This window comes from Anopheles merus, chromosome 3L (genome assembly GCF_017562075.2).
Source record: "Anopheles merus strain MAF chromosome 3L, AmerM5.1, whole genome shotgun sequence".
NCBI classification, from domain to species: domain Eukaryota; kingdom Metazoa; phylum Arthropoda; class Insecta; order Diptera; family Culicidae; genus Anopheles; species Anopheles merus.
The window spans coordinates 37105722-37131033 of record NC_054085.1 but is presented as its reverse complement, the minus strand read 5'-3'; the positions used below and the strand labels follow the sequence as shown (position 1 = coordinate 37131033).

At 47.4% G+C, this 25312-nt stretch overlaps 1 protein-coding gene across 2 annotated transcripts; it reads left to right on the top strand.

The window, feature by feature from the left end:
- The first annotated feature begins 57 nt into the window (after positions 1-57).
- LOC121598534 (protein sax-3-like) lies at positions 58-25122 on the top strand. 2 transcript variants are annotated; one of them, XM_041925533.1, is made up of 8 exons: positions 58-234; positions 2388-3469; positions 14328-14514; positions 15392-15495; positions 15563-17247; positions 17310-17451; positions 17530-17581; positions 17652-25122. In XM_041925533.1, exons 2-8 carry the CDS (start codon positions 3355-3357, stop codon positions 19039-19041), a joined length of 3675 nt encoding a protein of 1224 aa, XP_041781467.1. In that variant the 5' UTR covers positions 58-234; positions 2388-3354; the 3' UTR covers positions 19042-25122. The 2 variants fall into 2 exon arrangements, with proteins under 2 accessions (XP_041781467.1, XP_041781468.1); XM_041925534.1 differs by lacking the exon at positions 58-234 and adding an exon at positions 338-503.
- Positions 25123-25312: the final 190 nt, after the last annotated feature.

Sequence of the window (25312 nt, the reverse complement as noted above, 5' to 3'; positions counted from 1 at the left end):
GTGTGTGTAGACTGTGCTTTAGTCTCTGCTTCGAAGGCCAATTGTCAGTCGCTCCAGAGAAGCAAAGGAGTCACAAGAAAAACTCGGTCGAACGGGAAGCTGCAATGTCGCCGTGAAAATCGTGCAAAACGGGTTGAAAACCGTCGGGAAAACTTCCATGCGTGTGCGTTTTTCGTGACTAAGCAGCGTGTCTGTGTTGTGAATGTGTGTTATTATTTTTTCTCTCTCTCTCTGGTGAGCAATTGGTTCGCAATTAGATCGCGGGACGGTTGAATGTTTTGTACGGGCACGGTGGACGGGGGAAAGAACATAACACAAATCGATTGAAGGAACGGTTGCAGAACAGAGGCGCACGGCTTTCGGGCGTGTGTTGTTGCGCCGCTGTGTTGTAGGGAAAAGTGTTCGGGGATTGGCTTTTGCGTTTTTGTGTTGTGGAAAACCACTCACGTGGGATACGGTGGAAATTATCATTTCCGCTGTACGGTTTCCTATTCCGATAGCAGGTAGAAGTTGTGCCGTATGTGTGTGTGTGTGTATGTGTGTTTGATGCGGACTCATCATCATGCTTATGTTGTGTGTTGAATCGGTTCTATTGTGCGCAAAAGCGCAGCATAAGTGTTGTGTAGCCCACCGCCACCCGTTCTTTATGCGGTGTCCACAGTCCGATAATGCTGGTGTTGTACATATTTTCCTCACGATTCTGGCTGGGAAAATTAGACAATTATTTTATGGAGCCGACTGTAATTTTCTGTCACAGTGTACTAGATGGGACGGAAAAAAGAGGCCACACCAAAACACCTACAATTGGGCTTTATTCCTAGCACTAAGCAACGAAAAAAAGAAACAGCTGAAAAGACAACCTTCTTCTCTAATTCCTCAGCAAATCATCCATGTCGCATGCAAACGAGTCGTGATAAATGAGTTTTTCGGTGCATCCGCCCCGTCTGTTTTTCGCCCTTTTTTGGGAAACACACGGCGACAAACATCGAAGCCAAACGATCGGTTTTTTTTCGTCTTTCTTTCTTGCCTCCTTGCGTTCAGTCGAGCGTGTAAAGCGTGCGTGCTGATGCTGGGGACGACGGATTTTCCGAGATTGGCTTGGCCCGCGGTCGTGTGACGCCGCGCCGTATGTGTTTTCTCAAAACCAAACCAAAAAAAAAACCCCTCCCTCATATCCCACAACCTCTCGCCCGTCGTCCCATTCGACCATGATATTCGACGTCGAAGGGGCACAACATGTCTTCTCCCTTTTATGTTTTTATTTAACTTTAACCAGCCACACACAAGCGTACACGAAAACACACGTACGGCCCCGCGAAGGGCGTGAATGTGTGCGAGATGAAAGATGGGAAAGAAGGACGCAAGGAGACTGTGCGGGAGAAATGTGGGAGAATGATCCCTTCCCGAAACAAATATTGCATGTGTGTGTGTATTATGAAGCCGCACACACATTGGGATGTGTTTGTATGTATGCGTGTGTGTGTGTGTTTGTATCCTTTTCTGGCTTGTTGTACCGCATGTGGGATATACACGCGCTATTTCTCCATTTTTGAAGCTACCCAGGAATGGGGTAAATTTGATGGAAAATCTAATTTTCCTTTCTTGCTCAATGGGTAGCGCCACTATCTAAACAACCTCTATGCAAACCCGCATTACGAGTCTGTGCAAGACTGAAATGGTGAAAATTGGTGTTTTGAGACTTTCTTAATCTTTCAAAGTTCCAATAACTTTAGTCAAATAACCAGAAGAGAAATCTAAAAAAGAACATTTTGACTTTCTTTCATTGTGGCGAGGAAAAATGTACAGTTATACCATCCTAGTTCGACAATGCCAACAGAATAAAAAAATAGTCAGAGGCAGGAACGAACAAAGTAGAAAAAATGATGCAATATATTTAAATCAACGGACGGGGAAACGGAGTCGCGTGATTAGAAATTCGGCAAACAAAAGCAACGAAAATTTACTTCCCTATTTCTGAATGTCCTGAATGAATTACAGCTGTCTTGAGCGAGGAGAGCCGACTTTTACAGCAATGGGGCGAGAAGAAAGAAAAGAAAATAATAACAGGACTTTACCGAACGTATGCTAAATACAAAGTATTTATTAAATTGGCGTGTTCCGCTTCCGCGCATGCATGTGTTTGTGTGCGGGGGAAATGGAAACGCGTGCAAAAGCCAGGCCTACTTAGATCAGAATGTCCTGGTGGTGGGTCAGGATGGGCAAACAGGCAGGGTGGTTAGGACCGGCGCCAAAAATCAATCAGCAAGAAGTTGTTTTTTTTTCGACTGTTATGAAAGTTCCACTTTATTTATTGTTTCTAGTTTTATTTGCTTCCCTTTTTAATGTGCAATTCCTTTCTCTTTCTCTCTCTTTCTTTCTCTTTGTAGTGCTTAAACAATCCAGTGGAAATGTGATTTGTTTCATCCTCACCGCTCCAGCGACATAGAAACCCCGCACCCTGGTATCCTTCGATGCGTCGGGCGCGAAGGAAAACAGTTTGATTTGGTGCGATTTACAGGAAGCAACAGCAACAAAAAAAAAGGATAAATTATTAAACCCTCCCATCCCTTCCCGAACGCCACCCACCGCTGGGTAGTGTTTCTGTCGGCTTCCGGTACCTCAAATCATCATTGTTGATCGGTGGCGGGATTTTTTTCCATTGCATTTACCTTCGTTTTTGCCGCATCGTGTGCGCGCGTGTGTGTGTGTTATTATTGTTGCAGTGAAAATTTCAAAATCCATCCTGTCCGGCAAATACCTGCCCTCCCAGCCACCTACCGCGGATTGTCCGGCTTTTCTCATCAAGTGTGTGTGTGTGTGTGTGCGTGTCTGTGTGAGTGAGAAAACGGGAATGGTTTACGTGCATTCATCATTTTCCGGCGTGGAAAAAGGTGTTGTTTAAATGTTTCTCCCGCCGTGCTAACAACCGTTTGTGTGTGTGATTGTGCGTGTGTGTGTGTGTGTGTGTGTGTGTTCCGGAAGTGTACATAAAAAAAGTCGAAGCAATTGCACACGGATAATAATCAACGTGGGAAATTGCAACCGGTTTGGGTGGAAAGCACACAGCAGCAGCAAAAACAACAAAAAAGCCCGACCAACCAACGCCCCACATGCCCGGCACGGAAGGGAGCAGCGGGTACACAGCAATTGCCCGGGGTCGTTGGGGGTCGCCGAGGGTGAAGGATTAATCCAGCACACCACGCAATCGAAAGCAGCAGCACCAGCAGCAGACGGCGTCGACGACGACGACGACGACGACGACGAAACAGCAGCACAGCGCGCGGTGTACAGTAAATAAAACTGCACAATAATTATATCGACCGGAAGCCCGGCGGGCCCGTACGGGACGTACCGATGGTTGCGATGCCGGCAGGATGCATCACCCGGTCGCCGGCTGGTCCTGGTTGCTGGCGTGTTGCAGCGGCACTGCTCATAATTAGCTGTTTATATAATCCGGCAGCAGTCGAAGGTAAGTGCGGAATGATCCTTTCGTGTTCGTGTCAGGGGGAGAGAGAGAGAAGAAGGTGGCCTTTTCCACCAACACACTCGCAAGGAAGCAGATTTGCAAATCTACACGGACCGTATCGAATCATCATCCCATCCCGAAATCCATTTTCCTCCTTTGGACGACTCTGCTCAGCAAGTCTCATTTTCTATTTTAGCAAACAAATCGAACGCTTTGGCAGGTTGGCAACGGTGACAGGGAGGAAAATTGCATATAAAACGATAAACATCCGGTCAAACGCATGCCTGTCACGCCGGAATGCGAACGCCGTGTGGCCCAATCGATCGCGGCCAAAGTTTTCCATGCCTGGCAAATTCCGTCAATTTCGATGCAAAGCGCGTCACGCGATCTGTCGTGCGACGGGAAAGCCGAGAAAACACACACTGGAAAACCCCCGACCCCCGGCCCTCTTTATCCTCTGCCTTTGGATCATCAGCATGGCTGTGTGCGTGCGGAAAACCGGTCTAATCGACCGCTTTTCTTTCGCCGTGCTGCACGTGTGTGTATGTGTGTGTGTTTGTGCTCGCCCTCTGTATCGAGCCGTCGTGTGTTGTGTCATCCTGCTGAAAATTTCAATGAATTTCCCAAAACCGGACGGATTTTCCAGCCTTTCCCGGGGTTTGGTTTCGTCCTGCTCGTGTGCCGCCTGCTGTCGTGCTGTCTCATTCCTGCGCTCGCGCTGGTTTTTTGATAGCGACAGGAAGAGGAGAGGGAGGGACTGTTTGATGCAGCAAAATGTGTCCTTTCTGTGTTTGATTGCGAGGGAGAGCACCGAAGGGGTACACGTAGCGAGTGAAAGAGAACGAGGGACAAGAAGAACAAAAGGCCGGTCGTCCTTGTTATGCTTTCATCGTCGTGCCGTATTGCTTTCTCTGTTTCTGTTTGAAATGTGTGTTGTTTTATTGCCATCTTGTTTGGAGAGAGGGTTGTGAATTGTTTTCTGGAGAAACCTTTTGGGCAGTCTGTATAGTTTGAAATGATACATCATATTTGAATCGATCTAGTGAAAAATAGGTTATGATAAGAGCCGTACAGCCGTAATGAAAACAGCAGCCAGTGGAGTAAGATATTGGACAACTTCATCATCCATAGGCATTGTGGACGTATTTGCTCAAATAGGTTTTAGCCGAAAGCATCCTCTTCAATCAATTTGGAAACATTTTTATCATCATTTTGCCACACACATACGCACACACAAGCATGTGGGAAACCAGACTCAAATGGGTTCGAAAAACGATTCGATTTCAATCATCAAGAAAGGCCATAGAAGGCAGCGAAGGCATCTTTTCTTTATTACCCATCGCTGCTTCTTGTAACTTCCAGACCGCTCTACCATTAGCGTTGGGCTTGGTTTGAGACCTTCTGCCTTCTTTTTTTTGTTTGGTCCTATTCTCGCTTATCTCGCGCCCGACAAACTTCCAATATCCGGCGACGCAGCGAACGCTGTCCTCGAACGCTGGTGTGGAAACGACCTTTCGAGGAAATCGTTACCGAAAGCAAACATTCCCCGTTGTGGGTTACATCGCCGACAAACCCGGAATGAAAGAGCAAGAGAGAGAGGGAGACAGAGACAGAGACAGAGCTTCGGCGTCGAAGGTCAACCCTTAAATCTGCATGGACTCTGCGCGACTGTTCGCCGGCGTATATGAGGCGTAGGAAAATTAAGTAACAACTCAGAGCAGAGAGAAGGAAAGTGTCCTATGCCGAAAAAAAGAAGCCCAACGGCCGCCCAGAGTAATGCCACCTAGACCCTCGAGGAGGGTAGACACACGCGGTCGTGTGTGTGTGTCGTGCCAAAATAGAACTCCAAACTCAGAAAATGTTTTTTTTTACGACCAGCGGCATTTGGTCTGTGTGTGTGTTTGCTTATTTGCGCTTGTTGGCAGCTTTTTGCCCAAGGACACAAAAAAAAAACGCCACTCGTCCTTTCCCAGCGGGCGGGTCATTTCCTCTGCCTAGTACAGAATAGGATCATCGGCGATCGGAATCTCTCAAAATAAGATGAAGAGAGGGGGAAAAAACAAACAAACACATGCGAATAGGACGGCGGAGGAAAATAAATTTCACTTTCTTCCTTCCTTCCTTCCTGTCTTGTTGTTGCCGTTGGTCTGGGTCCGAATAACTTCTTCGAGTAGGTTGTTTAGTGGTAGGGTATTTTTATGCAAAAATGATACCACCTCCCCCCCCCCCCCTTCTCGGTTCCATTTACATAGCGAGGGAAAGCGCAAAAGGGCAAAGAGAGGGAAAGAAATTTATTAGCCTCACCCTGAATCGAAGGAGAGAGAAGGTTCGTTGATAAAATCTTGATCGGAATTGAAATGTGCCTTGAACACACAGACACACACTTATAACGCATTTGCTGATCGGTTTATCGATGGCAGGGCAGTGTGGTGGTGATGAAGAAATTCAATGGCTGTGGCCAATCGTTTTGGAACTGCGATAAACTTATGCTTTAGCGTAGACCCTTCATCCCTTTACATGCTGTGCGTACCTGGGGCCTGAGTATAATAGATCAGAAATTTGCATTTATTTGTAACGAATGGATGCAGCAAAGGCACGGGAATTTGTGATAAATATGTGTTAAGAAACAGGAAAAAACACACGAGCCGGGAAGATGAATTCGATAGGAAAAAACAGTTGGAATGGAATATAAAATCGCTAAACACAGGCGCATTAAGTGGGAATTATTGGAATGTTAAATATGTGTGTTAGTTATTCTTGTACTTCTGTTATGAATACGATCGTCTACTTAATGCAAAGACAATGGAAATAGTTTTCAAAGAGAGAACGACAACGCAAGGAAGCAAATGCAATTAAACTTTCTGCCGGTCTGAAACTCACGCCCGTGTCCTTACGCAACCCCAAAATGGTCAGCACATGGCAGCAGAAGCAGCAGAAGCAGCATCTGTATTAGTTTTGTTCGTAAGACATTTTTGCATATTTCCTCCACCCTCCCCACGCCCGTGTGCGCTTTCCCTTGTGCTCTCTCTTTGAGTCAACGACGACAACGACTTGTCGTCGGATTAGCAACCGCGGACATGATTTTGCCGCATTAGAGAGATGCAGATTATGGGCTGAAAGATCAAAGTTCACGGAATGGCACAGCCGGTGAATGAACAAAAAATAAAAGAAGAAACATAAGCCCACTGCTACTGACCCGGGGTGTGGTGTATCTTATAATGCGCTTTGCGCTGTGTCGCGCTAATCCTTTTCTCAGTCGATTGGGCGTCCTTTATGTCCCAATGGCGATGGCGATGATGATGATGATGATGGCGTTATGGAGAGCACCCCGTAACCTAATTTCTCCCGGTAACGGCCGGTTCATGATGGGCCCAGACTCCCGGACAGGCGTGTGATAAATGGACGGAGTGACGGCAACAAACGCCGAGTGTGGCATATTAATTGTGCCGACGATGTGTGTGTGACGCAGCGGGAAAATAAACGGACCAACGGAATGGAGAAAATGTCATACGGAACACGATAGCATCTAGGTTATGTCTCTTACTTCTTTCTGGCGGACATGATTCTTATTATCTCTCTATTTATTGTGTGAATCATCGCTAGCAGTTAGTTTGGTCACGAGCTGGAAAGCTCTTTGGAGCTTTTCTTTGTTGAAAGGACATCCCAAGGCAGTCTTCATCATTGCTTAATGGTTTACTGGACACACTAAAGGGGGTTCCTATATGGCTGGATGTGTATTGAATCTCTGATCCATATTGAGTGTATTGTAAATCCGGAGTATCCGACTGATCCGACTTTGAGTTGGAGTCATCCGGAGTCGTTTGGAGTTGTCATGAGTCGTTCGGAGTTGTCTGGAGTCGTTCGTAGTCGTTTGGAGTCGTTCGGAATCGGTGTCATTTGGAGTCGTCTAGTGTCGGTCGGAGTCAAGCGGAATCGGACGACTCCCACTCCAAACGACTCCATACGACACCAGACGACTCAGAACGACTCGAAATGACTCCAAACGACTCCGACTTCACACGACTCCGGGCGACTCTGGGTGACTCCGAACGACTTCAGGCGTCTCCGGACGACTCCGGTCGACTCCGAACGACTCCGGGCGTCTCCGGACGACTCCGGAGAACTCCAAACGACTCCAGACGTCTCCGGACGAATCCAGACGACTCCGGACGACTCCAGACGACTCCATACGACTCCATACGACTCCAACTCCAAACCACTCCAAACCACTCCAAACCACTCCAAACCACTCCAAACCACTCCAAACGACTCCGGACGACTCCGGGCGTCTCCGGACGACTCCGGGCGTCTCCGGACGACTCCATACGACTTCGGACGACGCCGACACCAAACCACTCCAAACGACTTAGGGCGGCTACAGACGTCTTAGAACGACTCCGGACGACTTCGGACAACTCCGGCACCAAACAACTCCTGGTGACTCCGAACGACTCCGAACGACTCCGGATGACTCTAACGGAGTCGGAGTCGGACTAACAATACACAAAGTTGGATCGGAGTCTTGGGTGCGCTTCAAAGAGCACATCACTAAACAGGAAGGCGATTATCCCACGACGAGGCAAGCTTACTGCCTTTGTGTGACAAGCTTTGTCAAAGGACAAGCTTCCTCTTTTCTACACCTGTTTGCTGAGTCTGAGTTCCATTGGGAGGAAACTGATATCAATTTACGGTAGGAAACATTTGACCAAAACAGAGAAAAATCACTTTCACTCACAGCCCAAAGATTTACGTCACTTTGTTTTAGTTCCCTTGTACCCAATCGATCATTACCAAATCAACAACACTGACGTTCCCATGTCACCAAACGAAGACGAACCGCGCGTCAAGTCAAAGGCGCGATTGATGTTGTTTTGATGTGTTGGGAGGTATCACCTTCCCCCCCTCCCCCTTGCCGAAGGTGTTGAACCAAAAAAACCGGCCGGTTCCGGCGGTTCGTCGTGGTCGCCGTCGTCACCGACATGCATCAACACCTTTTCGTGTCCTCAGAAGTGGCGCGGTGCGGAAGAGATTTGCAACGGCTTTTCACACTTGGCAGGCAGGCACAAGCAACAACGAAAATCGATTCAGCGAGAGTGGTGTGACTCCGCTGTGAAGCAATGGGGAAATCAGAAGTTCCATCAAACACTCAGACACACCGGGCATAACAATACAACAGTGGAGAGAGAGAGAGTGAAGAACCGCCGGCAGTGCTGAGCGGGAAAAGCTCCCGAAAATGATTTTCTGTGCGGAAAATCTGAAACAACGCCCTAACGGGATTGTGCACCTCCGTTGCCCCACTGCTGGTCTTCCTCACTTCCGTTCTTCTTGAAAAGCAAAAAAAAGGAAGAACACAAAACAACACACTCGACTCACCGACGGAATGCTAGCTTTTTACCCCAAACCCTCCCCCTTCAGCTCACGGCAGGTTGAATGGGAAAATTCGATTCTATGAACGTGTGAAAAGGAAAAGCGTGAACGACGGAGCGAGATGGCACGTCGGATACAGAAAGGAGTGGGCTGCAGAGACACACACCGAGGACGAAGTCGACAACAGCATTTGAATATCAACTCTTTCCGTTTCCGAAAACTCTCTCGCTTTCTCTCTCTGTTTCTCTTTTTCCATTTGCTGTCCCTGTCCCGCCAGCACTTCCGCCGTGGTGGTGAGCTCGTGCAGCACGAGAAAGGGATAACTGTTTTGTTTTGGGAAGACAAAACACGTGTGTGTGTGTGTGTAGCGTTGTCGCCTTTAGGAACGAATTATTATCGTGAAAATTTTGCACTCGGTTGAGACGGAGATGGGAAAGCCCGATGGGGGAATTTTCCATTCTTAACCTGCTCCAGCTATTGTGTTGCGAACTTCAAAAAGAGCGTTGAATTTTAAAAGTAAAAAATGGAAAAAGTTGATTGCGAAATTTGTCGATATTGCACCCGGCATCATTTAACGTTTGAGGCTATTTATTTATTTAAATATTGAAATTAGAAGGGCAGCTCTACCAAACTAACTATTTCATAACACAAAGGAAAACACGTATTTTAGGCTACCATGGCATTTACGCCTTACGAAAGTCTTGTCTGAATGTTCTTCTGTACAAGAGCTGAGTGGAAAAACTGCCACAAAAAGTGGGTTTTTCATATATCCTTTACGTAAATGAAGTCATGGAATGTGTCCATTTCGGGCGGCTTCTCTTTTCATCCTTTGACTTCCCATTTGCAGCGTGGGGTAAGCCAAAACGATGACGGAATGATTCCGATGCTCCGATGCGAAATAATGGCAAAAAGCAGCAGCCAAGTCAAGACCTTTTTACCTCACAATTAACAAAAGTCGTCACAGTTAGCTAGAGAGAAAGGGGAGCGCGTTCTTAAAAACCACCTTCCGGGCTTTTGCAAAGCTCAGCGTAAAAATTATGCCCCTTCTTGCTACGCCCGCTTGCCCTGCCCGCCCGCTGCCAAAAGGGCCACACCATCGCTCCGCTCCATTCATGTTAGCCAATCTTTGTTTTTCCTGTTCGTGCTTTTTTTTTCTTGTTGTTTGGTGTATTTAATTCGCAAATTGAAATTGTTTCATTTCGGTTTTGTGTGTGTGTCTGTGTGCTTCTTCAACGAGTTGGGTGTCTCTAAAGTCTCCAAATTGTGCTGCCCTGCTGCGGAGTATTAACCTGCGCCCCTCGCGACAAAAGGACGAAGGGTTTCGACGAAAAGAGAAAAAGAAAGAGAAAAAGGGACGACTTCTAAAATTAGTAATCACGTTTCTTATAGCGATCGTTACTTTGCGAGGTTCATTCCCCTGTTTTAAACCTTCTTCTTCTTCGGTGTGGGTGTTAAAAAGGACACGGAACTGGAGTTTTTTTCTCCCTTTACTGTATTTCTTCGCTTGTACGTGCTTTCTTTGCTTCTCTCTCTCTTTGTGTGTGTTGCTTTCATTCATGTTGTACTTTTTGTCCGGTTTCGCTTGGAATAATGAAGGGATTTCACTATTTAACTACTGCTTAACGATTCATACTGGTATGCCTTTTTTTTGTTTTCGTCCTTTTCTCTGTGTGTGTGTGTATTCTGTGCTTTATTTGCCAACTGGCGCTGTGAATGTTAATGGGTTTTTAGTGTTTTATCTTTTGCGAACCGTTTGTTGTTTGCAATTCATTTTTTGTTCCATTTTTCCTCCTTTTTGCTTGTTTCATTTTGTACGACAGTGTTTAAAGATGTTCTATGTAGTTTTCGTTTTATTTTGCACGTTGAAGCTTTTGCTATTTTTTTTTTCTACCCTAAAGAAATCATTTATTTGAACAAAAATGGAATAATTTAAAGAAAAGCACCAAAACTGATGCTCAACGACACGGCACAAATCGCTAAAGCGAAGAAAGGTAGGGGGCTGGCATGGAGGGCTTTCGCAGGTGAAAGTTCATATAAATTCATGCCAACAAATCGTTCCCGAAATTCTCTCTCTGGTGGTGGTTGAACAGCATCAAGAACATTTCCCCGAAAAGCAACAGTCGCGCGCACACACGCACACCACCGCAGCAGGATGCTTTCCATCCCCGAAAAGCAACGGTGCATCGTAATATGCAATATAAAGTGCAATATGTATGATGATGATATGATAAACCGGTTGCACGCTCGTCTGCCGCCATAAAGGGTGAAAAGGGTTTTTGGGGTTTTAGACAAGTTCCCCACGGAAGACAGCCATCTCCACCATCCTTCTCTCCCCCTTTTTTTCTTTGCTGCGCATATTTGTTTCCCACTTTAAAGGAACCTTTTTTCCCTCCCTCTGCACTCGAGCCAAGCGCAAGTGGCATCTTCAAAAGTGGCGTCGTAAATTTCGGTCCACGCTTCTTCGCTTGATCGAGACACAACCAACGCCCTGCTCGAGTCGGCAGCAAACGCCGCACGCACGAGTGCACGAGTGCGGGGGGGGGGGGGGGGTGATTGGAAAGGTTGCCGGGGTTTGGCCCTTTTCCATCATCAGCCAGCCAGCCAGCCAGCCCGGAGGGATCGATCGGGCGGCGGAGGTTGCTGCTGTTGCTTCCATCCCAAACCCGTATGCGGGGCGCTAGAAATGCATCACAAGAGTGTTGAGTGCAACATGCACCAGTAGGGGAGGGGAGCAAAAGTAAAGCAACAAGATGGAGAAAGTGTTGGTAGAGTAGAAAATATGGCTCTTTTTGGTGTGGTGTGCGATGATGATGCGCGTAAGGTAGAACGGCGTAAAGTGTCGCTTTTTATGGTTCGATATTGCATTTCAGTGACCAACATGGAACTGTGTTTTAAATTTTTAATAGTTAATAGTTTTAATAGTTTTAATAGTAAATTTTTTTTTAGTATCTAGCATAATATCTATAATGCTTCTCCCACTTTTAAAGCAACCCTTTCGCTTTAAAGCAGACTTGTACGATCCGCCTTTCCGGGAAACTCAGGACCGGGAGCAGGAAAACCGATTAAAAGTCCTGTGGTTGAAAGTTACTCTTCCTTCGGTAGTTAGTGGCCTAGTTGCTTGTCGATGTTGCTTGCACAAACCGTAGGGACATCGCAATCGATGCTAGAAAACTCCTCCCCCCCCCCCCCGGGTTGGGTCCCGGGTCAAAAGGTCAGAAGAGGCGCGCTGAACACACACCGCGCCGCAGAATAATGATCCAATCGCATTCAAATCACTGCACGATCATCGGGGCGGTTTGGTTTGGGGGAAGGGTGATGTTAATGGAGAAGAGAGAGAGAGAGAGGAAATGGGTTAAAAGTATTCTGCAGCAGCCTTCCAGCAACAGCAGGAATGTTGGCAGTACTCACTCGATACCACCGCCACTTGGTGCATGATGGTGCACGTGTACCAGCACTTCATCCCTTCCTTGGTTCTGTCTAACGCCAACCCTTGCCCCACTTGTTGCCCAGCCAGCGGCCAAACGCTCTCTTTGCCGACCAGAAGAATGTGCAGGAATGTCAGGAAAGTTTCAGGACATTATATTAGCAAACGGCCCGTTCCCGGAGAGCGTTGAAGAGCGGCACAGCGCAAGCAGTTGGTCGGGCAAATTTCCACAGTTTCAGTTTTTGAAGAGCGATCGTAATTTATGACCCAGCCAAAATGACTGTTCCGTTTTACATAGATTTTGTGTTGTTTTGCGGTCGACGGAAAGGGCGATTCGTTGCAGCAGTGTAGAACTTATTTAGCCGAACCCGAATCGAAACATGCATTCAATGCGTTTCCCAACCACAAACACTCCGAACATGGGCCCTCCTCTGCGTTTTGTTGGCGCTTCGCTCCATTTGTTTGTTCACCCAGTTTTGGGAAGCGTTTCGGTCTAATCTACAAGACTGGCGTGTTTCCGATTTCTAGCTCTAGGCCAGTGGCCTTTGCCTGTATGTGTGTGTCGTGTATTGAATGTTTGTTTAGCCTGATAATAATGAGCATGGCAAGGAGCGACACTTTAATGCATCATTTCGGTTACAGGTCAGCAGGGTTTGAAGATTTAATTGAAATTCATCGGGAGTGGCTATAACCCTGCTCGAAGAGACGATGACAAGTTTTCTATTGCACTCTCGCTGCATTATTGATGCAATATATAATCAAATTACGCGATAGTTTTATAGTTTTATCTAAATATTTGTATTTCCTTTACTAATTCAGTTACGGCTGCTGGCCCAAATTCCCAACGCAACCTTGCGCGCGGGAGTGACACACCTGAGCATTTATAACGCGTTGTGGTGGGTTTTTTTTGTCATCATTTCCGCTTCTTCTTTTTTCCTCTCCCGGGGTACACACATGAAAATTGTGCCCCATAGAACCCACACACACACACAAAAAAAAAGACCAAATCCACCAGGAACGGGTTGAACAACAACGAAAAAAAGCATTCTCTGGAGGGCCTTTTTTCTCGTTTCCGGGTGGAATAAAAATAATCACATAACGAGAGTGGATGCCTCTCTTTTTTCTTCCATCCGCGACCGTTCGTTCGTTCGTTCGTTTGAAGACCATTTTCCCTTGTCCCCCGTTCTATTAGGGGGGTTTGGGTGGTTTTTTCGTCTGTTGTTGGGTGCCGCCGCCGTTGTGCACTGTGGCGTTGTTGAACGTGTTAGTCACTCTCTCCGCCATTGCTGCTGCTGCTGTTGCTTCCCAAAATGCCGGGCCAGGGCAAACCACTTGACACTCCATCCATAAAGCCGCTCCTCGAGGTCGCGCTTTGCATACACGTTCCCTGGTTCCCTCCACGGGTTTGCCGTTGGTTCTATTGGTCCGTGAGCCAAGCCTTTGATATGCCTGTCGTCGGTGGTGCTGGTGGTGTTGGTGGCGGTTATTGGCGCAATTGGTCGCTAGTGAGGTGGCCCCCAAGTGGCTGGTAGCAGATGGCCCACTACGAAACCATGACAGATTCTCGGCCGACCGTTCGGTGGTCAAGAAGAGCATTAAACCATCCCAAATGTACAGCAAACGGGGCGGCGAGGAACGGGAGAGACCCCCTGGGGAAGGGCGGGCATTGCCACTTAGTAGTCGTTGTTGCCGCTGCTTCTTTTTGAATACCATTAGGACGACCCTTCTCCCCTTTCTCCCTGCGAGGTTATAGCACAAATATTTGATTATGGTCGTTCTATTCTTAGAACGTTGGCGCATAAATGAAGCATCATCCCGTAACCTACATTCCTTTACACCATCGCCACCAAGTGCAAGAGTGCTGTACCCTCACCCTTTCTGTGGTTCGTGCCTATGTGTGTGTGTGTATGGGAAATCAGCTTCTGCGATCGCAACAAAGAAGTGAAAAAAGAAGCTCACTCACGCTTGTCATTGCATTTATTCCAACCCGTTACGCAAATCGGTGGTCTTGTGTTCACATGTTCAATAACACCTTCTTCTTCTTGCTTCGTTCTCTTCTTTCGCCAACAGCGCAACAGAGGCCCAAAATTACGGAACACCCGAAAGATGCGGTCGCGGCGAAAGATGAACCGCTCACACTGAACTGCAAAGCGACGGGAAGGCCTCCGCCCGAGTTTATCTGGTACCAGAACGGGGTCCCGCTGTCACCGTCCGATCGGCGTGTAATCCTGCCAGAAGGGTCACTCTTCTTCCTGAGGTAAGGCTTTCGAGCACAAGGCCCTACCAGTGCTGCAAAATGTCACTGTCAATGTCATACACAAATCTGACTGAAACCAAATCCATACCAGCGTCACGCACTCAATTGTAATGCACTCAAAATCATGTCAGCGTCACGAGCTCTACTTTGACGATCAGAGGCAAGCCTCTAACAGTTGGTACGACCATCCCATTCTAGGTGACATTGTGTGCAACTAACTCTTTGTCAGTCACTTGGTCGTGACATTTTCAGTCGATAATCATCATGATGATCAATCGGAGATAAAAGGTGCTTGCGAGTGATTCCAAGAAACATAATGAGCATGTTTTCTCGCTCTGTTAATACTGAACCCGACAGATAAGCAAAATAGGCAGAGGGAGTAAGCATGATTCTTTTGTTGCTTGAGTTCACACGCCAAGTATATTCCAAGAATGTCGTGATTATCATTGGGAGAAAATGTCGTGACCAAGTGAGTGATCAAGAGCTGGATGCTTATCAAAATGTCACCAAGCATGTGATTGATCCTCTAACTGTTTGAATTTCACCTCTGATCATCTCAGTGAGCTGATTTGAGCTTCGTTTATGTCATGAGTGTTTGTGACTGAAACAGTGGCATTTGGTAGCATTAACCACAGCCAGAAAAAAATGATTATACTTGCGCCGGCATTAAGCCAAGCTTGTCAGTCAGAGTATCGCGTTGAAGTCAAGAATTCGCATGTTGCGTTCGGCATGTCATGACGCACTTCTATTGAGTATCAGCAATGAGCATCAAGTTACCACGGATCATTGTTTTCGATAGTGAAAATCTCGTGATGCTCATGACATTTTGCAACACTGGTCTCTACGGCTTACTTATTCGCTTCTCATGCTTCCACAGAGTGACGCAAAACAAGCGTGAACAAGATGCGGGCGTCTATCACTGCGAGGCACGGAACTCGGCCGGTGTGGCCATCAGTGAGAATGCAACGCTCCAGATTGCAGGTAAGCACCACGTGCACCACGTGCACTAAACGTCCTTGACGCTAATGTATTGTTTTTGATGTTCCAGTGATGCGGGACGATTTCCGGCTGCTGCCGAAGGATACGGTCGCGCTGGTCGGTGGCCCTGTGGTGCTGAACTGCACGCCACCGCGTGGCATCCCCGAACCGTCCGTGCTGTGGATCAAGGATGGCAAAATACTGGACATCAACGGCAAGCACCACTCGCTGGTCGATTCGGGCAGTTTGCTCATCTCGGAAATTCAACCGAACGACACGGGCAAGTACGAATGCTCGGCGCAGAGCATGGCCGGTACGAAGACGAGTCCGCCGGCGTATCTGAAGGTGCTGGCGCCGCCCACCATCGTCAAGAGCCCACACGATACGGAGGTGCTCGAAGGGGAAGGGTTTGATTTGCCCTGTGGGCTAACGGGCGATCCGAAGCCGATCGTTACGTGGCGCAAGGAGAGTGGTCGCCTGCCGGAGGGGCGCTCCCGGAAGCTGCTGGACAATACGCTTCGCATTGAGGACGCGCGGCAGGAGGACGAGGGCAAATACTTCTGCGAGGGCCACAACGAAGGTGGCAACGTGACGATATCGGTGTATTTGTACGTGTACGAAGCGCCCACGTTTATGGAAGCGCCGGTCGATATGACGGTGCGGGAGGGCGAGCCGCTGGTGCTGCCGTGCCGAGCGAAGGGACGGCCCGCGGTGCGGATATTCTGGGATCGGATCGACCGCAAGCACGTGGACAATAATGAGCTGCATCAGGCGCAGCGCGATGAAACGGAGCAAGGCGACGGGGGACGGAAAAAGCGTGCGGTTGGATGGGGCTTTCCGGAAGGGTTTGCATTCGCACCGGAAGTGGCATCGTTCGTAGCGAATGGAAGCGGCGATGGTGGGATGCGGCGTGGCAACTGGTCGATCAAGATTGAACCCGTGTCGGAGAGGCAGCTGCTGCGACAGTATCCCGCGCGCGTGTCTGCGTACCGTGCGGACGCGAGCGACAGGAACCGGTTGCTTCTGCGCAGCCGAAGAGATACCGGCGGACCGGAGGACAATCAGCACTCGGAGGGAACGATGTCGCCGGACGGTTCCACCGGCACTTCGATCGCGTCGACGGTCCATCCACACAGCAGCAGTGACATTGTGTTCGAAGAGAACGGTAGCCTTTCGTTCCGGCAGATCCTCAAGGGCGACGAGGGCTGGTACGCCTGTGCGGCCATCAACGAGGCGGGCAGCATCGTGAAGAAGATCCACATCAAGGTGATGGCGGACGGGGAGGCGCCGGGGCGCGATTCGGGCAGCCTCGAGTACGAGCAGAACCGGTGGGCCAACCAGCAGTTTATCGTGCTGAACAACGTGTTCACCGTGTCGGCCACCTCGATCGGCATCACGTGGGACGTGACGGACAGTACGTCGCGCATGCAGCTGCGCATGTACTACCGGGTCGCGACGAAACCGGTCGACTACTATCTGTACAACTCGACGTTCAGCAGCGTGCTGACGACGAGCAACCTGAAGGAGCTGACGCTGACCGGGCTGCGGCCGTACAGTGAGTATGAAATCTTCGCCAGCATTCCGGAGGGTTTGGACGGCTCGGTGTCGAACATTAGGCGGGGTCGCACGCTCGATGGGCCGCCGACGGCGCCGCCGGTTGATGTGCGGGTCGGTGTGATCAACACGACGGCCGCGTTTGTGCGCTGGTCACCACCGCCGGTGCATCTGCTCAACGGGGAGCTGACGGGCTACAAGGTAAGGATGCTCGATTCAGCTCTCGATGTGTGTACGATAACCCAAAACGGTTTTTTCTACAGATTCAAATCAAGTCGAACGCAACCAATAAAGTGTTGGGACAGATGTCGCTCAATTCTTCCACGCAGTCGGTCGTCATCAACAGTCTCACGCCCGGCGCCATGTATATTGCACGCGTTGCCAGTCTAACGGCTGGAGGAATAGGTTGGTTGTGTTGGCTAAAAGAGGAGAAGATCTTATTTGTTTATAAAATGTGTATTTTTTTCTCGTGCGTTTTTACAGGTCCTTACAGCTCGCCAACACCGTTGCACATGGATCCACAAAACATAGTGAGGTAAGAGGGGTTTTTAACGTAATGTTTTATGTAGAAGAGGTTCTGAAAATACAACCTTTCTTTTGCCCAGATCTGACCCAACACCGAGCTACTGGACCGCCTCGTGGATGTCCGGTACGGCTATCGTCGTGCTGTGCGTCGGGCTGATCAGTGCCGCCGTCTTTGCCATCTTCTGGACGGTGCGCAAGAAGCAGAGCGTGAAAGCCTCCTACCCGGGCCCTTCGGTAACGACGATCATCCCGGACAAGCAGCACACGCTCTGGCTGCACGGCAATACGCTCGTGAAGGCGCCCTCCCACTCACTGGACCCCCCGAGCACGTCCGAGTATGCCGAGCTGACCAACAACACGATGCAATCGCAAACGATGGGCAAGATGATGATGGGCGGTGGAAGCATCCCGCCCGAACCGTACGCCACCGTGACGCTGCAGCGTGGCGGCATGATGACACTCGGCGGGCTGGGCGGTCCGAACGGCGGCGGCATGGGCCCGACACTGTCCGAAGAATCGTGCCTGAAGTGCTCGAACGGCAACAGTCCCACGTCGAGCAACGAGTACAATGCGCCGATGCGGGAACCGATCAACATTTCGGACGTGTTGCCGCCGCCGCCGGACCATCCGTATGGCACGTACCGGCCACCGAACAACATGACGATTCGCACCAATCCGGCCGCACTGTCGCCGCAGATGATGCGCAAGAACGGCAACGGGGGTAATCAGGGCAGCCAGGGACAGCCGCGATGGGACACGCTTCCGCCACCGATCCCGAGCTTCCCCCAGAACTGGATCCGACCGCATCCGCACCAGCAACAGCAGCAGCAGCACCACCATCCGGACATGTACAACAACGTGAACGGGACGGAAAACGATTACGAGAGCGGGTCGGTGCTGTACGAGCAGTGCTACCGAACGGGGCCGCCGTCGAGTGGGGGTGCGAGTGCGGGGGGCGGTAGTGCCATGACCGATCCCATGCTGATCGAGGGCAACATCGAGTTCTTCAGCCAGGCGGGCGAACCGACGGAAGAGTTTTACCGCAACGTGAACCAGGAGTTCTCGGACGATATGGGCTTTGAGCCGGCGAGTCCGCCGGCACCGTGCCCGGAATCGGTCCCGTTCAACGGGGGCAAGTATCTCGCGTCGTCCTCGAGCGAGAGCCCCATGATGACGGCCCGGAGACACAACCAGGGCGGTCGGGGCGGCTATGCCGGGCACCACATGCAGATGCAGCACCAGCAGCAGCTCCAGCACCAGCAACAGATGCAGCAGCAGCACCACCAGCAACAGCAGCAACAGCAGCAGCAGCTCCACGGACAGAACAGTGTTGAGCACAGCTCGGACGATAGCGACTGCGACTGTGGCAACGGCAGCAACGAGGGACGGTGGGTGCCGCGCACGAAACCCCGTTCGCGGAGTCGCTCGAAATCGACCGATCGAAAGTACAACCGGAATCTCATACGATAAGAGAGGAGGGCCGGAGGGATGGGTTATGGGATTGCTGAAGGGCAGCAACGGGGAGGGGCTTTGCGCCCATTCTATTGAGGCTATCTCTCTTTGTTCGCGGCATTTACGCCTGCATAGGGTTAGGCGCCAGACGGTTGAATGGCATTCACAAAGGACACACACGCCCACGTGTGTGTTCAATCATCCTATCATAGAAACGATAACCCCACACTCACTCAAAACACACAAACACACTCTCAAGTACGTATTAACGCCTAGCTATGGCTTTCTCTTCAGTAATTTAACGAGCATTTTAGTCTCTCGTAGCTCTCTTATAGGAGAGGCATAACTCTTCTTAGGAATAACGCTTTTTTCTCATCTTTCCCACTCATTCGCCAACTGCGGGGAGGGGGCTGTCGGGCTGTATGCATGCCATCGTCCGACAGGCAGACGTATAACATAACTTCATAGGAGGAGAGTAGTGGTAGTAGTAGCGGCAGTAGAAGAAGCCTGTGGGTGAACGCGTAGTGAAAGTAACCGCGTTACACTACTGCTAAAAGCGATGAAGCATCAAGGAGAGGGATTGCCGAGTAGTGCATTTAAAGTCAGTACCGAGAGAGGGAGAGAGAGATAGGAAGCTCGAAATATGTCCTTTGCGGTACGATGGGGGTCTCCCTCTTTTGAGGTAAGCGACCGTGCGCATCATCATTATCATCAGCTAGCTTCCAAATAATTAGGTGAAATCGTTGCAGTCGATGGTTGCACGTTTGTATGCAATCGCGGGGACAGAGTGGCCGGTGCTGCTGGTGGTTGCTTACTGTAACAGGCATGTGCATCAGCCATTAACAAGGATAATAACTCATTCAACATGTTTAGCATTACGTTGAACTTTGCTCTTACGTTAGCGTCACACCATCTTCTCATACATAACATTAGCGTTTTATCTTAGAATAGAGTTGAAAGGGAAAAGTAGAGAGAGAGAGAGAGAGAGAGAGAGAGGGTCAGTTCAAACCGATCGAGTCTGTTACGACCGATCGGTGAAGATTAATTCCACGTTTTCAATTCTACATATCAATTTCCTTTTTCGGTTGGAGTGCAAAACACACACAAACACATCCTCATAGCCGTAAGACAGATATGTATTTCCTCGGACAGGTGTATATATTTGCAAAAAATTTCTCTCACAAGCGCGCGTGCGCCATAGTCATTTTGTGTAAAGTTACCGAAACCAAAGCTACGACGGTGTGCCATATTGGATTGGAAAAGCCATTCGCGCAGCCAAACAAAAACTGATGCATTTTTTGCCTTCCCCCGGCACAAGGGGATCGAATTCATTGCACATTGTATACCACGGAGGGAAAGGAGGAATGGAGCGGAAAGGGGAAATTGTTACTGTTTGGTTGGGGGTTTGGTCGAGCGCGAACAAAGCAAAACGTTAAAGCACAGAAGCGCACTCAACACGTTGTTCCTGAATGATGTCTTTTGTTTTTTTTTCTATTGGGAGTTGTTACAAATTGACCGAAGGAATGGGGGAGAAAGGGTAGAGAGTGTTCAATTCCTTTCGCTCCTTGTACAGCTATCCTTTTGCGTGGCCACTGGGCACTACTGGTTGGTGTCCGAGTTTGGGTTCGGGTTCGTTTGTTGTCGTGTTGTCCTCAGTTTCGTCGGTGTTTGTCCGTTCTGGTTTAGTTTCCCAGTTTGCCATTTGGGTGAACATGTTAGGTGTTTACAGAGATGCAACTTAAAAGACAAAGCAAGAAAGCATTTGTACAGCAAAAAAAAAAACAAACACACTCACACATATATCTATATATATACACATTAAAATAATATATATAAATATATATATACACCAACTCAATAATCAGTAGTGCGTAGGGATGATGTGCGCTGCTTAGAGGATAGCGTGATCGAGGCGTCTCCTTCCCGGTTTGTTATAGATCAGCCAAATGAAACAAAACCAAAACTGACACCGAGCGATATCAAGCCACGATTACAAACGAGTAATAGAAGGGGCAAACATGCAAGAATGGGGAACGAAAATTCGCACTTTCTTCGCAAGTAACAGGAAGCAATTCGAAGTGCATATATATATAAAAATGGGGTATAGAGGACACACGTAAACAAAAACGTGCATGAGATAAAAAGAGAAAGAATAAGCAAAACAAAACGAAGGGTCCCAAAACACAGAAGCAGCAGCAGCAGCAGCAGCAGCAAAACAAACAAATCAAAAACATATGACACAAAACAAAACAGATCGACCGCAAAGTATAATATAGGGGAGGAAATATTATATCAACTGTGATAATGTAATGAAACAAAACAAAAACACAAACATACAAAGCTAACAAAAGAAAAAAGGGAAATCCGGTGAATAACAAAGGCGCCGCGCAACGCAGCATTAGTTGCGCGCAACCGTGGTTTTGTAGCGGCGGCGACGACGACGATGGACGCGTCGGCTGTGTCGTTTTTCCAGGTGTCGTTCCCACCTTTCCACCACAGAATCGCCCTTCCACAAGCGCACGGGCAGAAAAAAGCTCGCCCAAAATCTGATCCCGTTTTATTTTTCGTCCTTCTCGCGAACTCTCCTCACACCAACATTTCGTTGTTGGTTTGCGATGAACTTTTGCATGTCGCAAACGAGTTAATATTTTGAACCGATGTGACAAACACACACACACATCCCCACGCCATTGGCAATTTGTATGCGCATTTCTAAACCAAACGCTGTAAACAACGGAACACACACACACATACGACAAAGACGCATTTAGCAACAGCAGAACACAAGCGATAATACCATGCATTACATATATAATAGTATTATATGAATTAATTTACTGCCTTAAACAAAACGTAGCTAATAAACGCGGATTAACTTGCGACGGGGGTTAAAGCAAGAAAAAGAGGAAGAAAACGCTAAAGAGCAGATGAAAAGATGAGAAGCCCCAAGCGCGCTTGTTGATGTAACAAAAGGAAACAGGAGGAAACAAATGCAAAAAACGAGAAGAAGAAGAAGAATTGATATATTGAAGTTCAATTTTTGGAACAAGTTTCGGACAATTTTGCCTGCACGAAGAGCGAGAAAGAGAAGGGACGGGGGCGTGAAAGCAACCCACAATACACACACACAGCGCGCAATCCAACCAAACGTGGGAAAGGTGTTGAAGAAAAACGAAATGCGAACCCTAAAAAGGAATAACAAAAAGGAAAAAGGAAACACGTGTAAAAGGAAAACAGAAATCAGACAAGAGAACTCAGCAAGGAAGGAAACACTCACACAGAAAACAGACACAAGAAAACAAGTAAACTTGAGAAGACTTATTTTACATCATGATTATTATGATTGATAAGTATATTATTACCAGAAACCCTAGTGGATATATATCGTTGTAGGCCGATATTAGCGATACATAATATGGGACACAGCATAAACGGTTAGAGCCACGCGTACCACACGTTCCCCGAGTGGATTGGTGAGGGCGAAACAACCTCACACACAACTATCGTGAGTATGATGAAGCAATCGAATCGGCAGCACAAATATTGAGACAGTAGTGGATATTTGCTTTAGAAAACCACTCGAGAAGACGGACTCACGTGCGGGAAAGAAGGAAGAAGGAACAAATCAAAAGTAAGCCAACGGAGGAAGGAAGCTCTCATACATAACTACTGCATGCATTTAGCGAAACAAAAAACGAAAAAAAGCAAACAAACTCCCTTTAATCTTTAATCCATTAATTATTACCATGCGAAACCAAAACCAGCCAACAAGCAGCAACTATTTATGAACTCTCCTAATCATAGTGGGGCGCCATTATACAAAAAAAAACAGCCATACCAACCATTACCGACAATTAAACACGAGGGCATGATAGGGCCATTCGGGGAAGGAAGGGTCATATAAACACACACACACATATATACGTAGTAGAACCAAACAGTCCTGTAGTTTTCTGACCCGGGTACACTACGGAAGAGAGGGGTCCCTCTGACTCAAGGGAATGGGGGAGCGCCCCCAGATACGCCCGTCTTCTGTCGGTCCAGTCCATAATCCGATCAGTTTACTAAGGATAGTACTACTTTTTAAGAACGTTGCATAGTCTCCACATAATTCTACATACCATTCTCTCGCCTCTCTCTCTCTCTCTCACATTCACTCTAGTCTTGAACGCGCGCATATATTCTCAACACAGCATTTCTCACAAGCACACATACACAAAGACACACAAAAGAGATATAAAATCGTTACACCATTAAAGCTTTTTTTGTGGGTGGGGTGGAATTGAATCGAAAGCACGAATTTGAAAGTATTTTTATGTATTTCTTTACTAAAGTATTTGAAGTGTTAGATAATTTTCCGGTTTTTTTAATGCTTTATGTACGTGTGTACCACACGACGTGCTGGTTTGGCTACTTGTTCGTACCGTTAGACTATGTTAAGCCCTGTTTCATGCATGCCAAAGCCTCCAGTTTCGTTGTTTCTTGTGTTTTTTGTGCAAGAAAAAGCGCATGTGCCATGTATTATTTTTACGTACAAATATTTAACTCACTGCCCTGTGTATGTCTGTTTTGCTTAGAAACGTTCCCGCTCTAGAGCGTTGTTTAATTGGAGGTAAAACAACAGAAAGCCAAACAAACGAAACGAAAATGCAAACAAAAAAACACACGAGTATATAATGATAAACCACAAAGATGAAATGATTCTCAACCAGGGGCCCAACACGAAGTAGTAGAGAAACTATGAAACGGTAGAGAGATGGAGGCGGAAAAGCAAGGAATAAATAGGCTTAACCTCAACGACATCAAAAACATAAAACTCAAACACTCACATAAAAACACATTACAACTACATCATACTCTAGCGCAAATTTAATCTAATCCCGAACGCAAATTAAAAGACAAGAGGAAGACAGGAAAAAGGCAAATGAAGGAAACATATGAAGAAAGAAGAAAAAAAAGAACATAACCACATAGAAGTAAACGAAAACAAATCCCTACACTATTCTCCTTCGATATTTATCATTTGTTTTTTCAAACCAAATATTTCGCTTTCTCGAATCCGCTTTTCTCGCGCGCTCGCGTTTTCTCTCTATAATTAATCGAAAAACGAAAAAATGCAAAAAAAAACAAGAAGCGAAGAAGGGCTGTACATCCAGGGAAAGAAGAGTAGCAATGAAGCAAACAATCGGATTACAGTAATCGTGATGGTGGTGACGCGAGGAAAAAGAAAACAATGCAAAAAAAGAGTTATGAAACATATAAAAGCAGAGCCAGTTCACCTTAGATAAGTAGCGATTAACAAAACCAAACGACGTTGAAAAGCAAAACAAGTAGTAGCGTGTAAGGTGAACAAAAAAAAAGGTAGGAACGCAACATGAGAGGAACCAAAAAACAAAAAAGAAAGCAAGAAAATTCACACATAACAGTCGAAAATAATCAAAGGACGATAAAAGCAACAAGAGGAAGCGAAGGAGAGAACGTGTTTTTGGGCCATAGCGTTCGTTTCGTTTTTATCGTTCTGTTTGGTAGGAGGAAGGGAAGCTAGAGGGAGAGTAACAAATTTCCCGGAACTGCTGTGTAAAATTCTCGTGCACAAGCAAACGAAACAAAGATGGCAAAAATTAGACGATAACGGAAGATTAACAGACAACAAAACGCAAACGCAAAAACGTAACGCAACTTTTAGATGATAGTTTTAAACAAACCGAACAAACAGCAAACGCGCAGCAGCAGAAAGGCAAGAAAAGAGGGGTAAATCAAAAAAAGAAAAACCGATAACCCATCCTCCACACTCACAGCTCAAAGCACAGCAACGGATCAGACAAGTAAAATGAAGGTAACTGGTCAAAACTTCTTGCAGCAAACCCTAAAACACTTCAAACCAGCAGAAGCAAAAGGAAGCAAACTGACATGCGAGCGCAGGGAGGAGGGAAGCGTCCGATACTATAAACTAACTAATACAGGTGCAGGTTACACAATACTGCTAGTAAACTGGCAGAGAAACAAATCCATGACACAACGGAATCATCAATCCTATCTCTTACAACAAGAAAAAAAAACGTAACGAAACAAACATAAGTAGAAACCGCAAAGTCGGTGCAACACAACAACCCCCAACACTAAAGTGGTCGAAATAACAAAACAAAAAAACAGGGGACGAGCGCATAACAGCCATAGACGGAGGAGAGGAAAGCAAAACAAAAAAAAACATACAAAAAAGGAAACAAAAGTAACTAGTGAAAACTAATAATTGAAGCAAAACAAAAAAACAGCATCAACATGAACATAT

Bases quoted from the DNA above. Each gene is read 5' to 3' on its own strand.
- LOC121598534 (XM_041925533.1), top strand. From the start codon at position 3,355: ATGGTTGCGATGCCGGCAGGATGCATCACCCGGTCGCCGGCTGGTCCT. The intron at 3,470-14,327 runs GTAAGTGCGGAA...TTTCGCCAACAG, and splicing joins TAATCCGGCAGCAGTCGAAG to CGCAACAGAGGCCCAAAATT. The intron at 17,582-17,651 runs GTAAGAGGGGTT...TCTTTTGCCCAG, and splicing joins GATCCACAAAACATAGTGAG to ATCTGACCCAACACCGAGCT.